At 38.4% G+C, this 16735-nt stretch overlaps 1 protein-coding gene across 5 annotated transcripts in view; it reads right to left on the reverse strand.

The window, feature by feature from the left end:
• Positions 1-16735, reverse strand: part of FHOD3 (formin homology 2 domain containing 3) — a 3141544-nt gene that overhangs the window by 908095 nt on the left and 2216714 nt on the right. For all 5 annotated transcript variants that reach the window (XM_044064575.1, XM_044064578.1, XM_044064576.1 and 2 more), the window contains exon 8: positions 15308-15402. In XM_044064575.1, the coding sequence (XP_043920510.1) occupies positions 15308-15402 (95 nt within the window). The remainder of the gene's footprint in view (positions 1-15307; positions 15403-16735) is intronic.

Below are 16735 nucleotides of genomic sequence, written 5' to 3' on the forward strand. Positions count from 1 at the left end.
TCAGACCTTCAGAATGCTGCTGCCAAACTCCAGCATTTGGAACATTTCAATCACTTCCACCAGATGAATGCAGGAATAATTCAAGTGTCTCCATGGTGCAACTGATAAAGCCATGCCATGGCTGGGGTCTTGCCACCATGTTTCGAGTTATTACCTTAGGAATTGAATGAGCTAGTTAGAGAGAGGATGGGGCTGCATGGCCAAGGATGACCTGTCCATTCAGGAGAAAGGAATTAGTGACGTCTTGCCTCAGGAGTACAATTACAGAGAAGTACAAGAAATACATTCTATATGCACAGGGGAGTAAAGCACTAAGCTCAACTAGGGTGTGTCTTGTTTAGATGCTGAATGAGCATTACTGTTGTAAGGATGGGAGCATTTCCTTTAGGATAAAGCAAACTCAGCATTGTATAATCCCTGTTATCCAAAAGGAGACGCAGGACAGGAGCATGGAATTCTACTAACTTTACTTGATGATTGCTATGATCCTCAGTGCTTGCTTCTTCCTCTTGTCAACCTTGTGATGGAACACTGAATGAGCCTGGATAGGACAGGGGTTTAATGGCTATGAGGATGGGGCATAAACAAGGAAAAAGAAAAAATATAGAGTATCATTACTCAGGCAAACTAGATAGTTCTGTAACTTCTTTTACTCCAACCATTATACCTCTCAAACAACAGACATTCAAATCTGGACAAATGCTCTTGAAAAGTAGATACATCTGGTCAAAAAAAAAAATCAGGACAGCTAATTAGCATAACATTTGTGTGTCTAACACGGTAACCCCTCCCATTTCCAGTAGGACTGTGAGACAGCACCACTCAAAGACAGTAGTTCATAGCTCTTAACGTCTTATGAATCAGGGAAAAAGCCAAAAATAATGGGTATAAAGACTCAAATTCAGGAAGAAAGTTTAAATATTGCTCCCATGTACTTAAAAAGTTGCAATTAGGTTTTGCATTGGCATTCATTTTCTGAAAGATATGAAGTCTGAAACTCGTGCTCCTGTCAGGGATATTCAGGCCCTGCAGTAGAGAACTGACAATGATGATAGCACACTGCTTTATTCACTCAGCCAGCAGGAAATGCAAGCATTACAGTGTCCCCTGATGGTCCACACACACACACACACACACACACACACACACACACACACACACACACACATACATAATACCATTTTCCAACACACTCTGCACCCTGCTGGACCATCTACTCATATCCAGCTTGCCTGCAGTTACTAATACATACATGATTACTTTCAAATTTCAGTGTTCACTCTTAAGTCCTCATTTAGTGGCTAGATGCATACATCTCAACTGTCCAGATTATCTCAGAATGTCCATAATTTTGCCTCATATTTTTGGTCTTTTCCTCATAAAATCTGTGCTTCTCTGGAAAACCACTGAAGAGTGAAGTCACAGAATAATGACAGACATTTGAGTTTCACACTCATATCTGCCAGAAAATGTACATCAATGCAAAACTTACTACTCTATCAAGTTTCTAAGTTTGTAAGTGGAATATTTAAAGTATGTTCATAATTTTGGGCCCCCATTAATTTTGCCTTTGTCCAGATTTCTTATGCTAAGAAGTTGAGAGATATGGCTAGATGTGAACACAGACCTGTCCTAGACTAGTCACCATTTTTAATATTTTATTTCAATCATTAAACTCTGTCTGACACACACACACACACACACACACACACACACACACACACACACACACACACACACACACACAAAAATGCATGCCTGCAAATACTGACACACATGAGCTCTCACACACAGGTACATGCACACACACATCATGCAGACACACATATGCATGCCTGCAAATACACAAGCACACATAGACACACAGACACACTCTCACAGACTTACAGAAGACTCAGTGCAAAACATTTAATTAACACAGTTAAAAAATTTCAAAAAAGCTTCCTGCTACAGCTGCTTGCTTTTACTTGTTTAAGCAGGTAGTCTGGTTTTCCTCCTCCCAGTTTCGTGTTTGCCTGTTTCATAGATTCAGCAGAACTCCTTTCATTCTGCTTTCCAGCGACAACAACATTCTGTTTCCAGTGACAACAAAAAAATTAGTGCGGTGGCTCAGCTGAGGACTCCTGTGAGTCCTGTCCTGTCCTTTTCTTTTTTCAAACAAAGCCTCCTCCAACTCGTATCTTGCCCTCTCACAACTGCTTGCAGTCAAATGCGGTTGCAGGTAGTACCAGACTGATGACATGACAGAACAAAAAGCTGCTGAAGGTCAAATTGTTTTTTTAAAAAAAAACATGACTTAAAGGGGCCACATGGAACTTCATGGCACCCTATTATTTTGATGAAATTGGTATTTTCTGGCTAAAACAGGGAAGTGGAGAGTTATGCCCGCTAAAATCATTTACATATAAATCAGATTTTGCTAGTGAGACTGATAATGCATTTAAAGAGACGACTTTACCTCTGAAAACCAAATAGTGTTAAGGGCCTTTCGTCAGTATTAACTGAATGCACAAGTCATGGTCTCTATCAGAAGTGCAAAACCTGATAGTGCAAGTCCTGATACCTTGAAAGATAAACTATGATTCAAACAGAAAAACAAGGATTTCTAAAACTCACACTTATACCTTTTAAGCAGTTTTGTGGAGCATAGCATAGCCCCCTGTACCTTCCATTGTGGGGGACCTCTTGCTCCCCTTCCTCTAATACTTACACATGCTAACTCTGAGACTGCCATGCTTTGCATTAGGAGGAACTCTGAAAACCATGGCCTGCAATTTAGTATGTTTACACCCCCCCCCCCCCCATTCTCACTTGTAACTCCAGAGATAACAACTGCAGTTTTTTACATGTTTTATACATTTGTTTACCAGGAAAGCCCACTGGGAATACATCTGCCTTTTCAAAGGCAACTTGTGAGTACTGCCTGGATAAGTGACATGCTCAGAGTCACACAGGAGGTAAATGGAAGTGGAAGGAATTAAACTCGCTAAGTAAGGTACACGAAGCAACTCTTTAGCAGGGGAGTACCTTGATCCTCTGTGCTATCTGCTAAATATTTGACAAGTAAATTTTCCAAAGGTACCAGTGTGTTGTAGTGAGCTAGATATGGATGTGGCTGGAACACCCTAACTGACAACTATTTTTTATTTTCAACCTTGCTATGCATTTTGCTTTGCAGTTATTCGCTCTTGTCTGCTAAAAACTGTTATAGAAACTGAAAGCTATTTGAATTGCAATGGCATCTATTTTACTTCATTGTGTAAATATATTCTGCTTCTTTAAGCTACATTATTTTTTCCTAATGAACTGCATGCCAATTGCACATCTTGTCTCTAGGTACATGATAAAGTTGAGTATTTCAAGTTTACTTGGTTGATTATTCTGTGGTCTCAGAGTACTTTCTTATGCTGCAGTTCCTCTGCATTCTGACACTGCATTTGCTGATCCCTTCCAGCACTAGTTTAGCTTCTCACACACCGCTATTTGCATAACAATACAGGATGTCCAGCCCTACTGATGCTACCCAGTGATCAGAATTCTGCCACATTTACTCACAGGAACTATTTAGGTCATAGTCAGTTTGCATAATCCATAGTCAGCTGTTGTTGCGGAAGTGGTCACCTGCAGGCATGTTGCAATTCATAGTACTTACTAGTGCTACTAAATAATGAGCAAAGCAATATGGGAATATACATATGCAAATGGTCACATAACGCACACATGAAGGTGATCTCTGTGCAGTCATATCAGTGTGCAATGTAATGCAAAAGTAAGCTTATGAAAGCAGGTTATCATTCATGGAAGTAGGCAGTAGTAGTCAACCTATAATAGTAAAAAGAGTGTGAGAATTTGCAAAGCTGCAATAAGCAAAGATGTTAAGAGCAGTACCACTCATGTAGAAGCATTTACTATCCATAAGTGCCACAACCTCTCACCTAGTAGTGTGAAATGGTGGCAGCAAGTGGTGCAAATGAATATGATGCCTGCAGAGTATCATTTACTACCACCTCACCAGCAGCTGTAATACATTTTCTGGGTGCCCAGAGATATTATCCAGGTGTTGGCTGACATGCAGTGCCCATAAAAAGGATGAGAAGAAATGTGAGGACCTCCTGTACTAGTGGCACAAAGGTGTTTGCAACACTTACTGTTTAAGGTCCAGGGACTTTCTTCTGATAAATGGTATCACAATGAGCATATTGCAGCACTGTCCTGCAGATGCTCAAGTCATTCTTCAGTATGCTGCTTCCACATGTGGATCAGCCATTGTCCTGCAGATGCTCAAGTCATTCTTCAGTATGCTGCTTCCACATGTGGATCAGCAAATCCATTTCTTTAACATACCAGGAGAGAACCAGCACTATCAGTGGCTACCATGACACTGGCCACCTCACCAATCTACTATGTGCCACAGACTCCACACACCTGGTAATAACTGACCCATCTGGTGTCCATGGACTGCATGTTGTTAAAAGAAATGGCTACCACTCTATGAATCGCCAGTTAGTGTACAACTGCGTAGAGGAGATAAGCAGTGTGCCTGGCAATGCCCGTCATTCTCACATCTGGCATACAACCCATCTATATCACAACTTCCTGCACAGTGAAATTCTGAAGGGCTACTTAGTTTGTAAGTGCAAGCACTGGGCTACTAATCAGACATATCCACATCCAAAAACAATGTGTACAAATGTCTCAAGCCATTTGCTCCCATTGTGTTTCAGGTGATGCTGCATACCTATTCAACCTCTGGTTGATGACATCTATACAGAATCTATGCTAGCCAGTGAGTGAGCATTCTCTTGCTTTACAACTTATTTCTGGCTTTGCTCCATTGTGGCTGTCCTGCAACTTTTTAGTATTGCTTTGATTTCTATATCAAACTTAGCTAAGTGATAAGACATGCAGTTGTTCACCATTTGGATACTTGTATATACATTACACAGAAATGCATCACCACTATGCAGTACACGTCTTACTCTGGCACACAATGCATCTCTATGAATCCTAGCCTTGGGGGCTTTGAGTAAATGCAGACTGATCCGCTTATGCTACCCATATGGAGTGCCATTTCAGTGCGGCCTACTAACCCAAACAGCACTCATATAAAATTGTAGAAAAAAGATTGCTGTGAGTTGAGGATGGGACTTCAGCTCCAAACTTCACTTGCATGGGAAGACCCCATCCATTCTCCCAAGATGACTATAATTCCAGTTTACAATATCTTGGTGAAAAGAGTAGTTTTCTTAACGCAGTACTTTCAGAATCAAGATGCCAGATATTGCATCATGTAATCCATTACCTATCCCTTCATCGTTTCAGCACATCAGATGGTGCAGCTCATATGAAATGACATCCACATCTCTGGGATCCTCATATTATGCTGGTACACTTTAACATCACTGGGTGCTGCTCCACCCATTAACTCACTCTGGGTGTCTTTTCATTTGCCAGACCATATAATCATGTGAATAAAGGCATATTACTGAGTATACATATACACACAATTAACTAGCAATCCTTTTTTCTGTTTGTAATTTCTACTGCTGCACTACCACAGTGACAGTTGCCTCTGTCCCCTCTTTCCCTCCTATTTCCTGTTGAAGGCCAAAGATGGCGGCATGCTCCATGGCCCTAAAATACCTGCTGTCATCCTAGTTTTGTTATAACACACAACCTTCTCCATGGCCGCTTTCCAGCTTCTTCCCCACCTATTTTATTATTTCCCAGACTCAATCTGGATTAATCTTACTTGCCGTGTAGGAGGTTCTGCTGAGGTTACAATCCATCCTCCACCTCAGTTAGTTAAGGAACATTCCCAGTCATACCCCCACCTTGTCCCACAGCCTGACTTATGACATTATGTTATCCCTTTACCATCCCTGTTCCTAAATGGGGTGCATTAAGATTTGAACACTGTATCATCAGCACTTAAAATATAATTATGTTGATTATAAAGCAAGCATTTTAGATTACTCACTCAACCGAATGGCATAAAAGAAAAGCATCCACACAAAGTGCTGGTTGAAATATATTGTTTAAACAGTGTTTATTTCCTGAAACACAAAATGTATTTTATCATGTTTAATAAAGTAAATAAATGAACTAGTTTAGAATGAGTAATAAATGTGCTTTTTAAATTTACAAAATTTTAAGGGATGAGTAGTTTATATCTTACCTTGTTTGGGTGAAACAGGGGTAGCTGATACATTTATTGTTTACTTCCCTATTTGCTTAAAGAATAAGCACTTATTTTATACAGATTGTAGATCTGTAGTTGTGAAGTAGTTTCTCCCTAAAGGTCATGTATTCTTGCAGTTAGTGTATTTAGAATTGCAGGAGTGCAGATAGCATGGGATGTAAAGGGGGGCTTCCCCCTACAAAAATGCTTTTTTATGGAATTCTGTTAGGTTGACAACATGCACCATTGATTTAACAATTTTGATGATTCTCAGTGCAATGCTTTCAATGTGATGTTAAAAGATATGATTTCTAATATGATTTTTTATTTCAAAATAATATTTTTACACACGTTTTGTGGATTATTTTCTTGCATATACTTACTTATTGATAAACAGTTTTTCAACCTGATATATGTCCTTATTATAAATAATTTTTAATCTATTTCAAAGCACACAAATGTAGCTGACATAATGCTTTTCAATTGTTTAGGGATATATGTTAAAGTACTATTTTTTTTTTATTTACATATTTTTGTGTTCTATAGAGTAGTGCAAAATCTGTATCCTATATGAAAAATAAATTCTCCATCACCTCATCAAACTATACTCCTTACCTGTTGTCATTAGAAATAATTAGCTAAAGTCTGATACTCAGATACAAAAAAGCTATCAAGAAACTCACTGAAAAACTGGACCTCAACATTCTAGCATGCACTTTTTAACTAACAATGCCAAAAAACAAAATAACAGCAACAACAACAAAATAGCCTCCATATATCCCCTACATTAACTACTATATGATACTCCATCTACAGCAACCTCAAATAATCTCTACTAACAAAAACTGAACAATGCTATAACAAGATAGATAAATTAACCACTAACCAATCTGCAAATCCTACTACTGCCTAGCCTTAAAACAGTTAAGCTTCATAGAACTTCCAGACTGTCTCTTTATCACCCAGTTAGCAACTGTTGATAACATAATCTGCAAACCAAAAAACTACCTTGCACTGCAAGCCTTAGTTAAATCATACACCCCTGGATGATCACAACACTCCAGAGACAAGTCCCTGTTAACTATAACTAAAACCCATAACTCTGCTTGTCTGTTCCTAAACTCAAATTATATCTCCATAATCCGGAATTATAGCTCTAATAACATTAGAAAAAAAACTATCTAGATTCTAAAGCTTGCTAATGCAACACTTTAAAAGTTTACGCTCTGTTGTTGCACCTCCCCAAACTAGGTTACCTTGGCCCTTAATGCCATTTCTACTATCTCTAATCTCCCCTCTGACAATTTTTCTCCCCCAGTAAAACTTCCAACTCACATTCACCACCATCTACATTTACCCCAACTTCACTGCAACTTTTTTCTTTATATTACCTAACAAATATCCATACTTTTAACTTATTCAAAGCCTCCCTCTGCTTTCTACTTATATCTCCCATACCCCCTCTCTCATAATTCTTCTACCCATAACTGTAAAACTGTAAATTACATTTTAAACCTCACTATGTGTTTCAAATTTTCATGTATTAATATGTAATGACTATATTTTATTGTTTGCAGATTTTCTCTATTATATCTGCCTTTCATTTACTGTATACCCATATGTGATGATCCTTCTCTGGGCCAGTAATCAAGGAGCCTGAATCCTCACATCTGACACTGGAGAGTGAAGTTCATTTGGAATACAAATGGATACACTCAGTATTTCCAAATGCAGACTTCTCTACACAATTTCCCTTAAGAGCACAGAGGGAGCACACTCAGTCCAGGGTATGGATCTCTCAATCTGTCTCCTTCCAGGTTCCCATCAAGACTTCCCACTGATACAGCTATAGGGTCAGGTCATCAACTGAGCATCTAAGCCAAGTCCTCCAGCACCAAGTGATTTGTGACCCTGCCCCAAGTAGCTGAAACACACATACACTGAGAGATTTGATTTTTCACACACACACACACACACACACACACACACACACACACACACACACACACACACACACACACACACACACACACACACACACAAACACCTGGGAAAGGCTGGCACAGATTTGCCTCCTGTACCCCCTTCTGCCCAGAGTATAAGGTAGGTATCACTGCTACCAGACACTCCACAATCAGCTACTCTTAGGCCATTAACAAAGGGTGTCCAATTATACTGTGTAATATTAATACTAATACAAATGGTAGTAGTTCACCAAGACACCTAGGCCTTCTGGAGTGGCCCGCATAGTATCACCAAATAAATATAAGCACTCTCAAAGATTAAATACTTTCTAAAAGGCACCAGCCACAATAATAATATTTAATAATAAATAATAAAAGTGCATGAAAATACTGACTATATATTCACAGTAAACCACAGAGTTCAAATCCCATGAAATATTGAAAACAACATTTGTGGACAGATTCAGACAAATAAAAAAAAACAATAGCTAAATTAACTTAGCTATATTCCTGACTGAATCTAGGAGAATTACCATTTGCTAATAACTTACTTGAAAGTGCAAGTCACAATGAAATATATTGGGAGTCTTTCTAGTCAGGTTACCCAAACAGAATACTCCATCCTCAGAGATTACTCCCTGTAAAATATAATATCCAAGATGGCTTGCAGAATCACCTCAACTGTTCACTTGACTCTAAGTTCTCACAGTAACCCCCTTTGAAGCTGAGACAGAAATTTAGCATAGACGGCTACAATACACATCTGAAATGTTTATGGCAGTGCCTGGCGCTTCCCCTCTTTTTACTGAGCTAATTAACAAGGACTTCTTCCAGACCCACCATCTCTGGTCCTATTCAACATGGTGGGATGCCATTTTAACAGTTTACCAGCTCATTTACATTTCACTTATATATTTTTTTTTAAGTAAGCTAGCTGGTTAACTTTTGCTGTCCTGGTGTCCTCTATTAAAAGGGTCTATATTAAATAGATGAATGATCAAAATTTTGAACGCTCACATGAGCGTAAATTCAGCAACTCAAAATCGCTATTGTGGGTGGCTGCATCCCTCACACTCCCCACTATATATGTATATATATATATATATATATATATATATATATGTATATATATATATTCCAACTCCGAGATCACACTACAGTGAGTAAAGGGCAAATATTCTGATCTTCACTGTACTGTGATCCAAAAAAATAAATATCGAGTTGCTGAATTTCCGCTCATGTGAGCATTCGACATTTTGATCTTTCATCGATATAAAGTAGACCTTATTAAAACATATATATTTAATTAACAAAAGCACACAAACAGCAAAATGCAAATCAAAAAAACACAAAATTACACCAGCACCTTTTCTTCTTTATTCAGCAACAGTGATCTGGCACCTTGGCAGTTCTCCTTCAAAGATCACAGTATAACAATTTCAGCTGACTTATACATTATTATGCAAACACTGAACAGGATCCAATAATTCAATTACATTAATTTGTATCACAATTAATTTATCTTTTACGCACTTAATTAAATATCTCAAAATGATATACATAAATATACAAATACTATTATAAACATATGAATATACAAATATCAACACAGATTGTCCATATATAATTCATATAAAATTGCATAAATAAATATGAACATAACTAGCATAAATACTTCACCATTAAATATCCTGCTTCTTATTTAAACTCTTCAAATCCCTACTTCTAAAACCATGGGGCCTTAAAATTTGAAACTTAAATATCATTCCAGCTTCCAACCACAATAATTTACCAACATAATCGCCCCCTCTGGGTAGAAAGAGTTTTGCAAGTACACAAAAAATCAAACCACCATCTAAACCACCATGTATTACGGTTTCTTATGTCTCTAAGATATTCAAGAAATCCGAATTCTAACCATACTCTTAGTTTGTCCTATATACCACTTTGTATCAGAGCACAAGCATCCCAAAATGTATACCACCCCTGTTGATCTGCAGTTAAAGTAATATCTAGAGTTAAATAACTTCCCATTAATTAAAGATTCTGACAAATTTTTTACTCTATTACATATACTGCAATGACCACAAGGGAAGGTACCCACAGGTAAATTAATATTGGGTCCTACAACAAAATTATAATTCAATAATTCCTTCAAGTTTTTTCCTTTGCTAAAAGAAAATGTGACATGTCTGGGGAACAAATGACCTATATTTTCATCCTCAGAGATAATGCACCAAAATCTTCTCACAATATTTACTAACACATCAGAAAAAGGAGAACATTTTGTAATATAATAAAGCTTTCCATTCACATCCATATTGCTAGGGGGACTTTTCTCCCCAAAAGCATTATTACACTTAGTAGCTGATGTTACTTGTGAATTTTGCATAACACCGCCCAGTACTGCATACTTACATCTCAGTAATCTTTCCTCATCATAACCCCTCTATTTTAATCTCCTCTCCACATTATCCAATTCCACCAGTTTCTGATTTTTATCACTAGTGTGATCAAAAATTCTTTTAAATTCACCATAGGGTAGTGGTGCTGTGGTAGCGTTGTCACCTCACAGCAAAACATTGGTGCGTTCGATTCTCAGCTAGAGCATCTTCTGTGTGGAGGCATGCGTGAATGGGTGTGCATTCGTTGAAGGTTGTGCATCAAGGCTGATAACTCGGCACGTAAAAATCCACTACCAAACATTAGCGGACTGGAGTTCTGCTGTGGCGACCCCTAACCGGGATAAGCCGAAAGACACAACAACAACAACAACATAGGGTAGAGAGTTCAATAGGTGCTCTAGCTGCATGCTAGTTGCATGTAGAAACATATTAACTGAGGTTTGCTTCCTATATGGTCTAAAGCCTATAGCTTCACCATCCCCATATAATGTCACATCCAAAAAATTAATGGCTTCTATACTAAACTCATAAGAGAAAGCCAAACCATGCTCATTGAAGTTTAGGGCCTCAAACCAAATGAATCGTGGTAGAGGAGGAAGGAAGGGAAGAAACTGCTTCAAGTAATGGACATTTTGTTGACAATTTTGAGTATGATCTACAAGCAATGTGTTCTATTAATTTGTCTAAACTTAGCCTTTCAAATGAAATGAAGGCTGTATTGTTTAAAGGCAGTAAATTTGTGCCTACATTTATACCCTCTTTTGTTGAACTGTATTTTGAGCTCAAAGCATTTTGTAGGGGGCTGAACCTGAAGGAAATCTTTAACAGCTTGCATAGATTTCACCTTATCCTCCAATTTCTTCAGTACCTCTTCAGTCTTGTTACCAAAAAGGTTGTCTTTGTGCAAAGGAACATCCAGCAATTTAGATTTAACAGGTTTAGAAAGTGGCTGCTCCCTAAGCCAAGCATGCCTTCTAATAATGGAACCAGTGGCTGCTGCTTAGCAGGAAGCCTCCAAGGTGTCAAAACCACAATGTAGTGAATGCTTATTAACTAAAGTGGCAGAATTTAGTAAATCTTGTAAGTCTTTGTTCTCCAACATGGAAGGAACATCCCCAAGTTTAGCCTTAATAGCCTCCAAAGTATGCTGCTGATACTTAAGGATGTGAAAAAGACAGTTCACTGATCTAATGGCAAGAGTTGCGGAGGTATAGAATTTTTTACCACATCTGTCCAAGGCCCTGGACTCCATATCAGAAGGTACAGGGTTTTTAGCAATAGTAGCCTTAACACCCTTGGGACCTTGAGAAATAATCTCAGGATCAGCAGTAGAATTTTTGAAAAGACATTGATGAGAATCAGGAAGCCTATAATACCTATCAGGTTTTCTGGGGGCAGGAGGAACAGAATTAGGAGTTAAAGAATTTTCCATGAAAACATCATCCACAACTTCCAAAACTGGAGGTATAGCCAGAGGCTTATGCTGTGGCAAATCCAAAAATTCCCTGATTCTTTTCTTAGACTGAGGAAAATCCTGACTTTCCCATTTAAAGTGCTACCTAAGAGTATTCAAAGTGTCTCCAAAGGAAAAATCTTCTGGAGGGGAGGCAGAAGGGATAGAGTCTTCAGCATCAGAATCCTCAAAACCAGAAAAAAGTTGAGAAGTCCCTTCTTCACCAGTAGAAATACTGGAAACTTCAGAATCTGAGACAGACAAAACATCAGGAGACAATTCCCTAGCCCTCTTGGAAGGGGGGGGGGGGTTGAGAGCCCCTAATAAGGGAAAGAAGATCAGTAGCCATCTTTACCAACTGGGACTGAGGCAAAGGAGGGGAGGCTGTCACCTGCTTGCTTGTAGTTTTGCGGCTGGAAGGTTTGCTAGTAATCTGGAAGGACTCGGGAGGCCTAGCAACTGCAGAAGTCTGAATTAAGGTAGTCAGTGAAGAGAACAGGTGTCAGAAGACAGTGCCTGCATAGCGTCTCTGGACCTATCTGAGGCAGCGAAAGGCGGAGGGTCTGAAGATGAAATAGCAGCCTGCGGTATGAAGGACTCAGTAAAGGTCTCGGCAGAGGCCTGTGGCTGAAAATCTGGGGACCGCACGGGCTGCGAAAGTGCCTCACTGACTACCGCTGGGCTGACGACCAATTTCACCAGTGTGTCGTCAGCAAATTTAACCCTAGGCCTGTCACAGTCCTTGCCCTTGCGTTTTCTAGGCACATCTGAAGTCGGGAGACCAGAAGACGCCATACCGACAAACTTAGGCCAGACTCCAAAATGCTTATACAAAATCTTAACTCTATGGCGTGTGGTATGCGGGTTGAAGGAAGGAGAGAGTTTGCAATTAGGGACGTCATGCTCAAGGCCCAAACATGTTATACAATAGGAATGAAAATCATGGTGCGGAATCTGTTTTCCACAGGCAAGACAGTTATTAACTTTATCTGACATTCGTTAAAGCAAGAAAAGGGGGTCCCCAACGGGGTACTTATCTGATGGCATCTTCAACTTGGTAGTCGGAATGCAAAAAGAAGGTAAACGGCCAACTGGCACTAGTGCAAATTGCATCTGCTTCGGGCTCCGCAGCAAGAAAGACTGAGGAAATGGTGTCAGCTGCATCCCTTTATACCTGACGTTCTGACATCAGTTTTACAGCCGACGGCAGCCAACGTCATATACCGAGGACTCTGGTATTCGGGCCAACTGAGGGCTTCCTGGAGCCAGATAACCCATATGTTAGGACTGCAACAGTGAAACACGAAGAACATCCATAATGAATCAAGTCCTATAGCCAACAATTTTCATGAAATGCATGGGGGTTTAGATGGTGGTTTGATTTTTTGTGTATTTGCAAAATTCTTTCTACCCAGAGGGGGCGATTATGTTGGTAAACTATTGGAGATGGAAACTAGAATGATATTTAAATTTCAAACTTTAAGGCCCCATGGTTTAAATCAAGAAGCAGGGATCTGAACGGTTTAAATAAGAAGCAGGATATTTAATGGTGAAGTATTTATGCTATTTATGTTCATATGTATTTATGCAATTTTATATGAATTATATATGGACAATCTGTGTTGATATTTGTATATTCATATGTTTATAATAGTACTTGTATATTTATATATATCATTTTGAGATATTTAATTAAGTGTGTAAAAGATAAATTAATTGTGATTCAAATTAATGTAATTGAATTACTGGATCCTGTTAAGTGGCTGTTTGCATAATAATATGTAACTCAGCTGAAATTGTTATACTGTGATCCTTGAAGGTGAACTGCCGAGGTGCCAGAACACTGTTGTTAAATAAAGAAGAAAAGGTGCTGTTGTAATTTTGTGTTTTTTATATATATATATTTAAATCACTTACAATAATACATGCACATTTCTTTTCATTCAGCAGGGTGCACTGTTGATGCATTTTAACACAAGCAAATATCACAAATACATTTTCAGTTTGATACACAAATGACATATAATTATTTACAAATTTCCAGCTAGCTGTGCTGCCACAAGTCATACATTCACTGCCCTACTTCTCCTAGCATGGCTGGCAGTACCTCCCATTTTTACACCATATTATAACTTTAAAGTTTACATTTTTGTAAAACTGCCTGTTTTGTAAACAGAGCTTTTCTCCTCAGACTTTTGCTGGAAAGGGGCTACCACAACCCAGCTGGACCACCCTGGTCAAAAAAGCAATAAATTAATAAATAAGTGGGTGGCACAGTGGTGCAGCAGTTAATGTTGATACCTCACAGCAAGAGGTTCTCTGGTTCAATTCTTGGCAGGGGTGTATGTTCCTTCTGCAGTTGCGTGGGTTTCCTCCAGGTACTAATGTTTCCTCCCAAATTCCAAAGACATGCTTCTGGAGTATTTCTCCCCAGGCTTCCACTGAAAATAGGCTATATCCTATTCAGACTTTCCCAGTCAACAAATCTTAAATAAAATAAATAAATAAATAAAATAGTGAAGAGCCTGATAATAACACCACTCTTTGCTTTGGATAAGTGTCATTCAGTGATTTTATTTTGCACTGTTTTACTTTTTCAACAAAAATATTTCTTTTCAACAATGAGTTTCAATTTATGGATAAAATTTAGTTTTATATTCAGCCAATCAGTATTCCACTTGAATGTATCTTTCTTTATAAATGAAACTACCACATCATCTAAGAACAGAGGGTTAGGTGTCAAGTCCACAATATAGGAAAAAATCCCTACCTACTAAAAATAAAAAGTTTAAAAAGATAAATACATATAATATTAAGTAGAATCTGCCAAAAGCCGGAAAGGAAATTAATGTCCATTTTTCTGTGGAGATGAGTGTTAAACAGGCCGGGGCTAATACAAACAAAAGTACACAGACAATGAAAAATGAACTTGGCAAGACTGGACGAATGGTATAAATCACAGTATCTTATAGTTAGTGGAATCTAATACAAAATGGTTCATATGGAAAACAATGTATGAACAAATGGTATTGCACACTCAATACATACATCAAAAAACTGGTTCAGTAGCATCTCAAAGGAAGGAAAAGCTATAAAGAAACAAAGTGCGTTTCTGCATTTGCATGCAGTCTGTCAGTGCCTTAATGTATTCCAGAAATGTTTGTACTGAGCAATTAACATAAAAACGAATATATACGTTCTGCTCATACAATACTTTTGAAAGTTTACTAATTTTAAAACAAATAAACAGCATTGACTCGCTACTCTAAGTTTCTTCAGTTTCTGAAATAACATTTGGACAAACCTTGTTCAAGAGTGTCATTGCATATACCAGAAGCTCGGTGTCGACCCCGTCTTTCTCATCCAAGATTTCCATAATGTTTGTCCATGGTTTGACTCCTATAAAATAACAGAAGACAGATATAAGGAACATAGAAGACTGAAAAGGAGGCTTCTCCTCCCCAGGAAAAGGAATGGTAAAACCTTAGAGAATGCTTTGTACATCAAACGTGATCCTTGGAAAGGTGTTCTTTATTATATCTAAAATCGGAATGATTCTCGATTATTTGATTCTGCTGTTTCCATCGGTCTGTGGTGGACATTTTATTAGCATTTTCATATTATAGTGAAACATTTATCTGGAAAATCTTAGTGAAAGGACACTTTGTTTATGTCACAACTTCATGGTTGCTAGTTTCTTATGAACACAAAAAACAAAAGGAAATGAAAACTCCAAGAAATTACAAAAGTAAACTGAAAAAATGAGTATGACTCTGAATTACCAGCATGAGCAAAGATCACTCTTTCAATATATTATAACAAAATGCATGCACCTGCTGTCCAGTTTTCTTCTCCAGAGTTAAAATAATTTCAAATGCCATAAAGTCCTGAGTGTGAGTCTATTACTCACTAATTTCTGGTATCATAGAAAACTATCTTGTTAGAAGCATGCATTAGTCCCCCCCGCCCAAGTGTATGTGTTACTTTCAAACATGGGAAAAAAAATCACATATCTAGCTTACATCAGATATACTTGACTGCATTAGTTTCCTGAAATTACGACTATCATCTTTATGTTTAGCTCTACAACTACAGTAAGAATGCATCCATTGTTTAACTTACTCCGGGGGATCCCTGCAACATACTAGCATTCTAATATATAGCTGAACTCAACAAGAAAAGAAGACAAGAGTTATGTTCAGAAAGCAGCACAATTTGTAGTCTGCTATGATGTTCATATGGCTGAGATGATACATGGAAAAGGAAATGCAATTATTTGGCCTATTAGCCTAGAGTTCCACTCCTAACTATGCTGCTGGTAGCACAAGTTTTACTAGTATCCACAGTGACGTAGGGTTCCTGTACTGGCATTACCTGCAGTCGTGCTGCTGAGCTCACATATGCATGTGAGTACTGATGACCCTCACAGTGCCTTGTTATGCGAAGCAGGTGTGAATAACAGGCTGCCTGGATTTAATGCATGGGGCTGACTGCGGCTGCTTTGTTTGTTTATTTATTTATTGAGTAAGCTCACTTCTTTTCAGGGCTGACCCAAAAACACTATTGTGTTAAATTACTTGGTTAAATTCACATATTTTGTAAGTGGGGACTGATGCAGACAAATGTTAGACTACAAGATGAAACTCCGTAAGAGCTCATAAACCTTTGCACCAATCTGCCCAAAGTAATTAGCAAGTGAACTGTCCTATCTCCCCTCAATCTCCAAGGATGT

This window comes from Protopterus annectens, chromosome 3.part0 (genome assembly GCF_019279795.1).
Source record: "Protopterus annectens isolate FY-2018-M chromosome 3.part0, PAN1.0, whole genome shotgun sequence".
Lineage (NCBI taxonomy): Eukaryota > Metazoa > Chordata > Ceratodontiformes > Protopteridae > Protopterus > Protopterus annectens.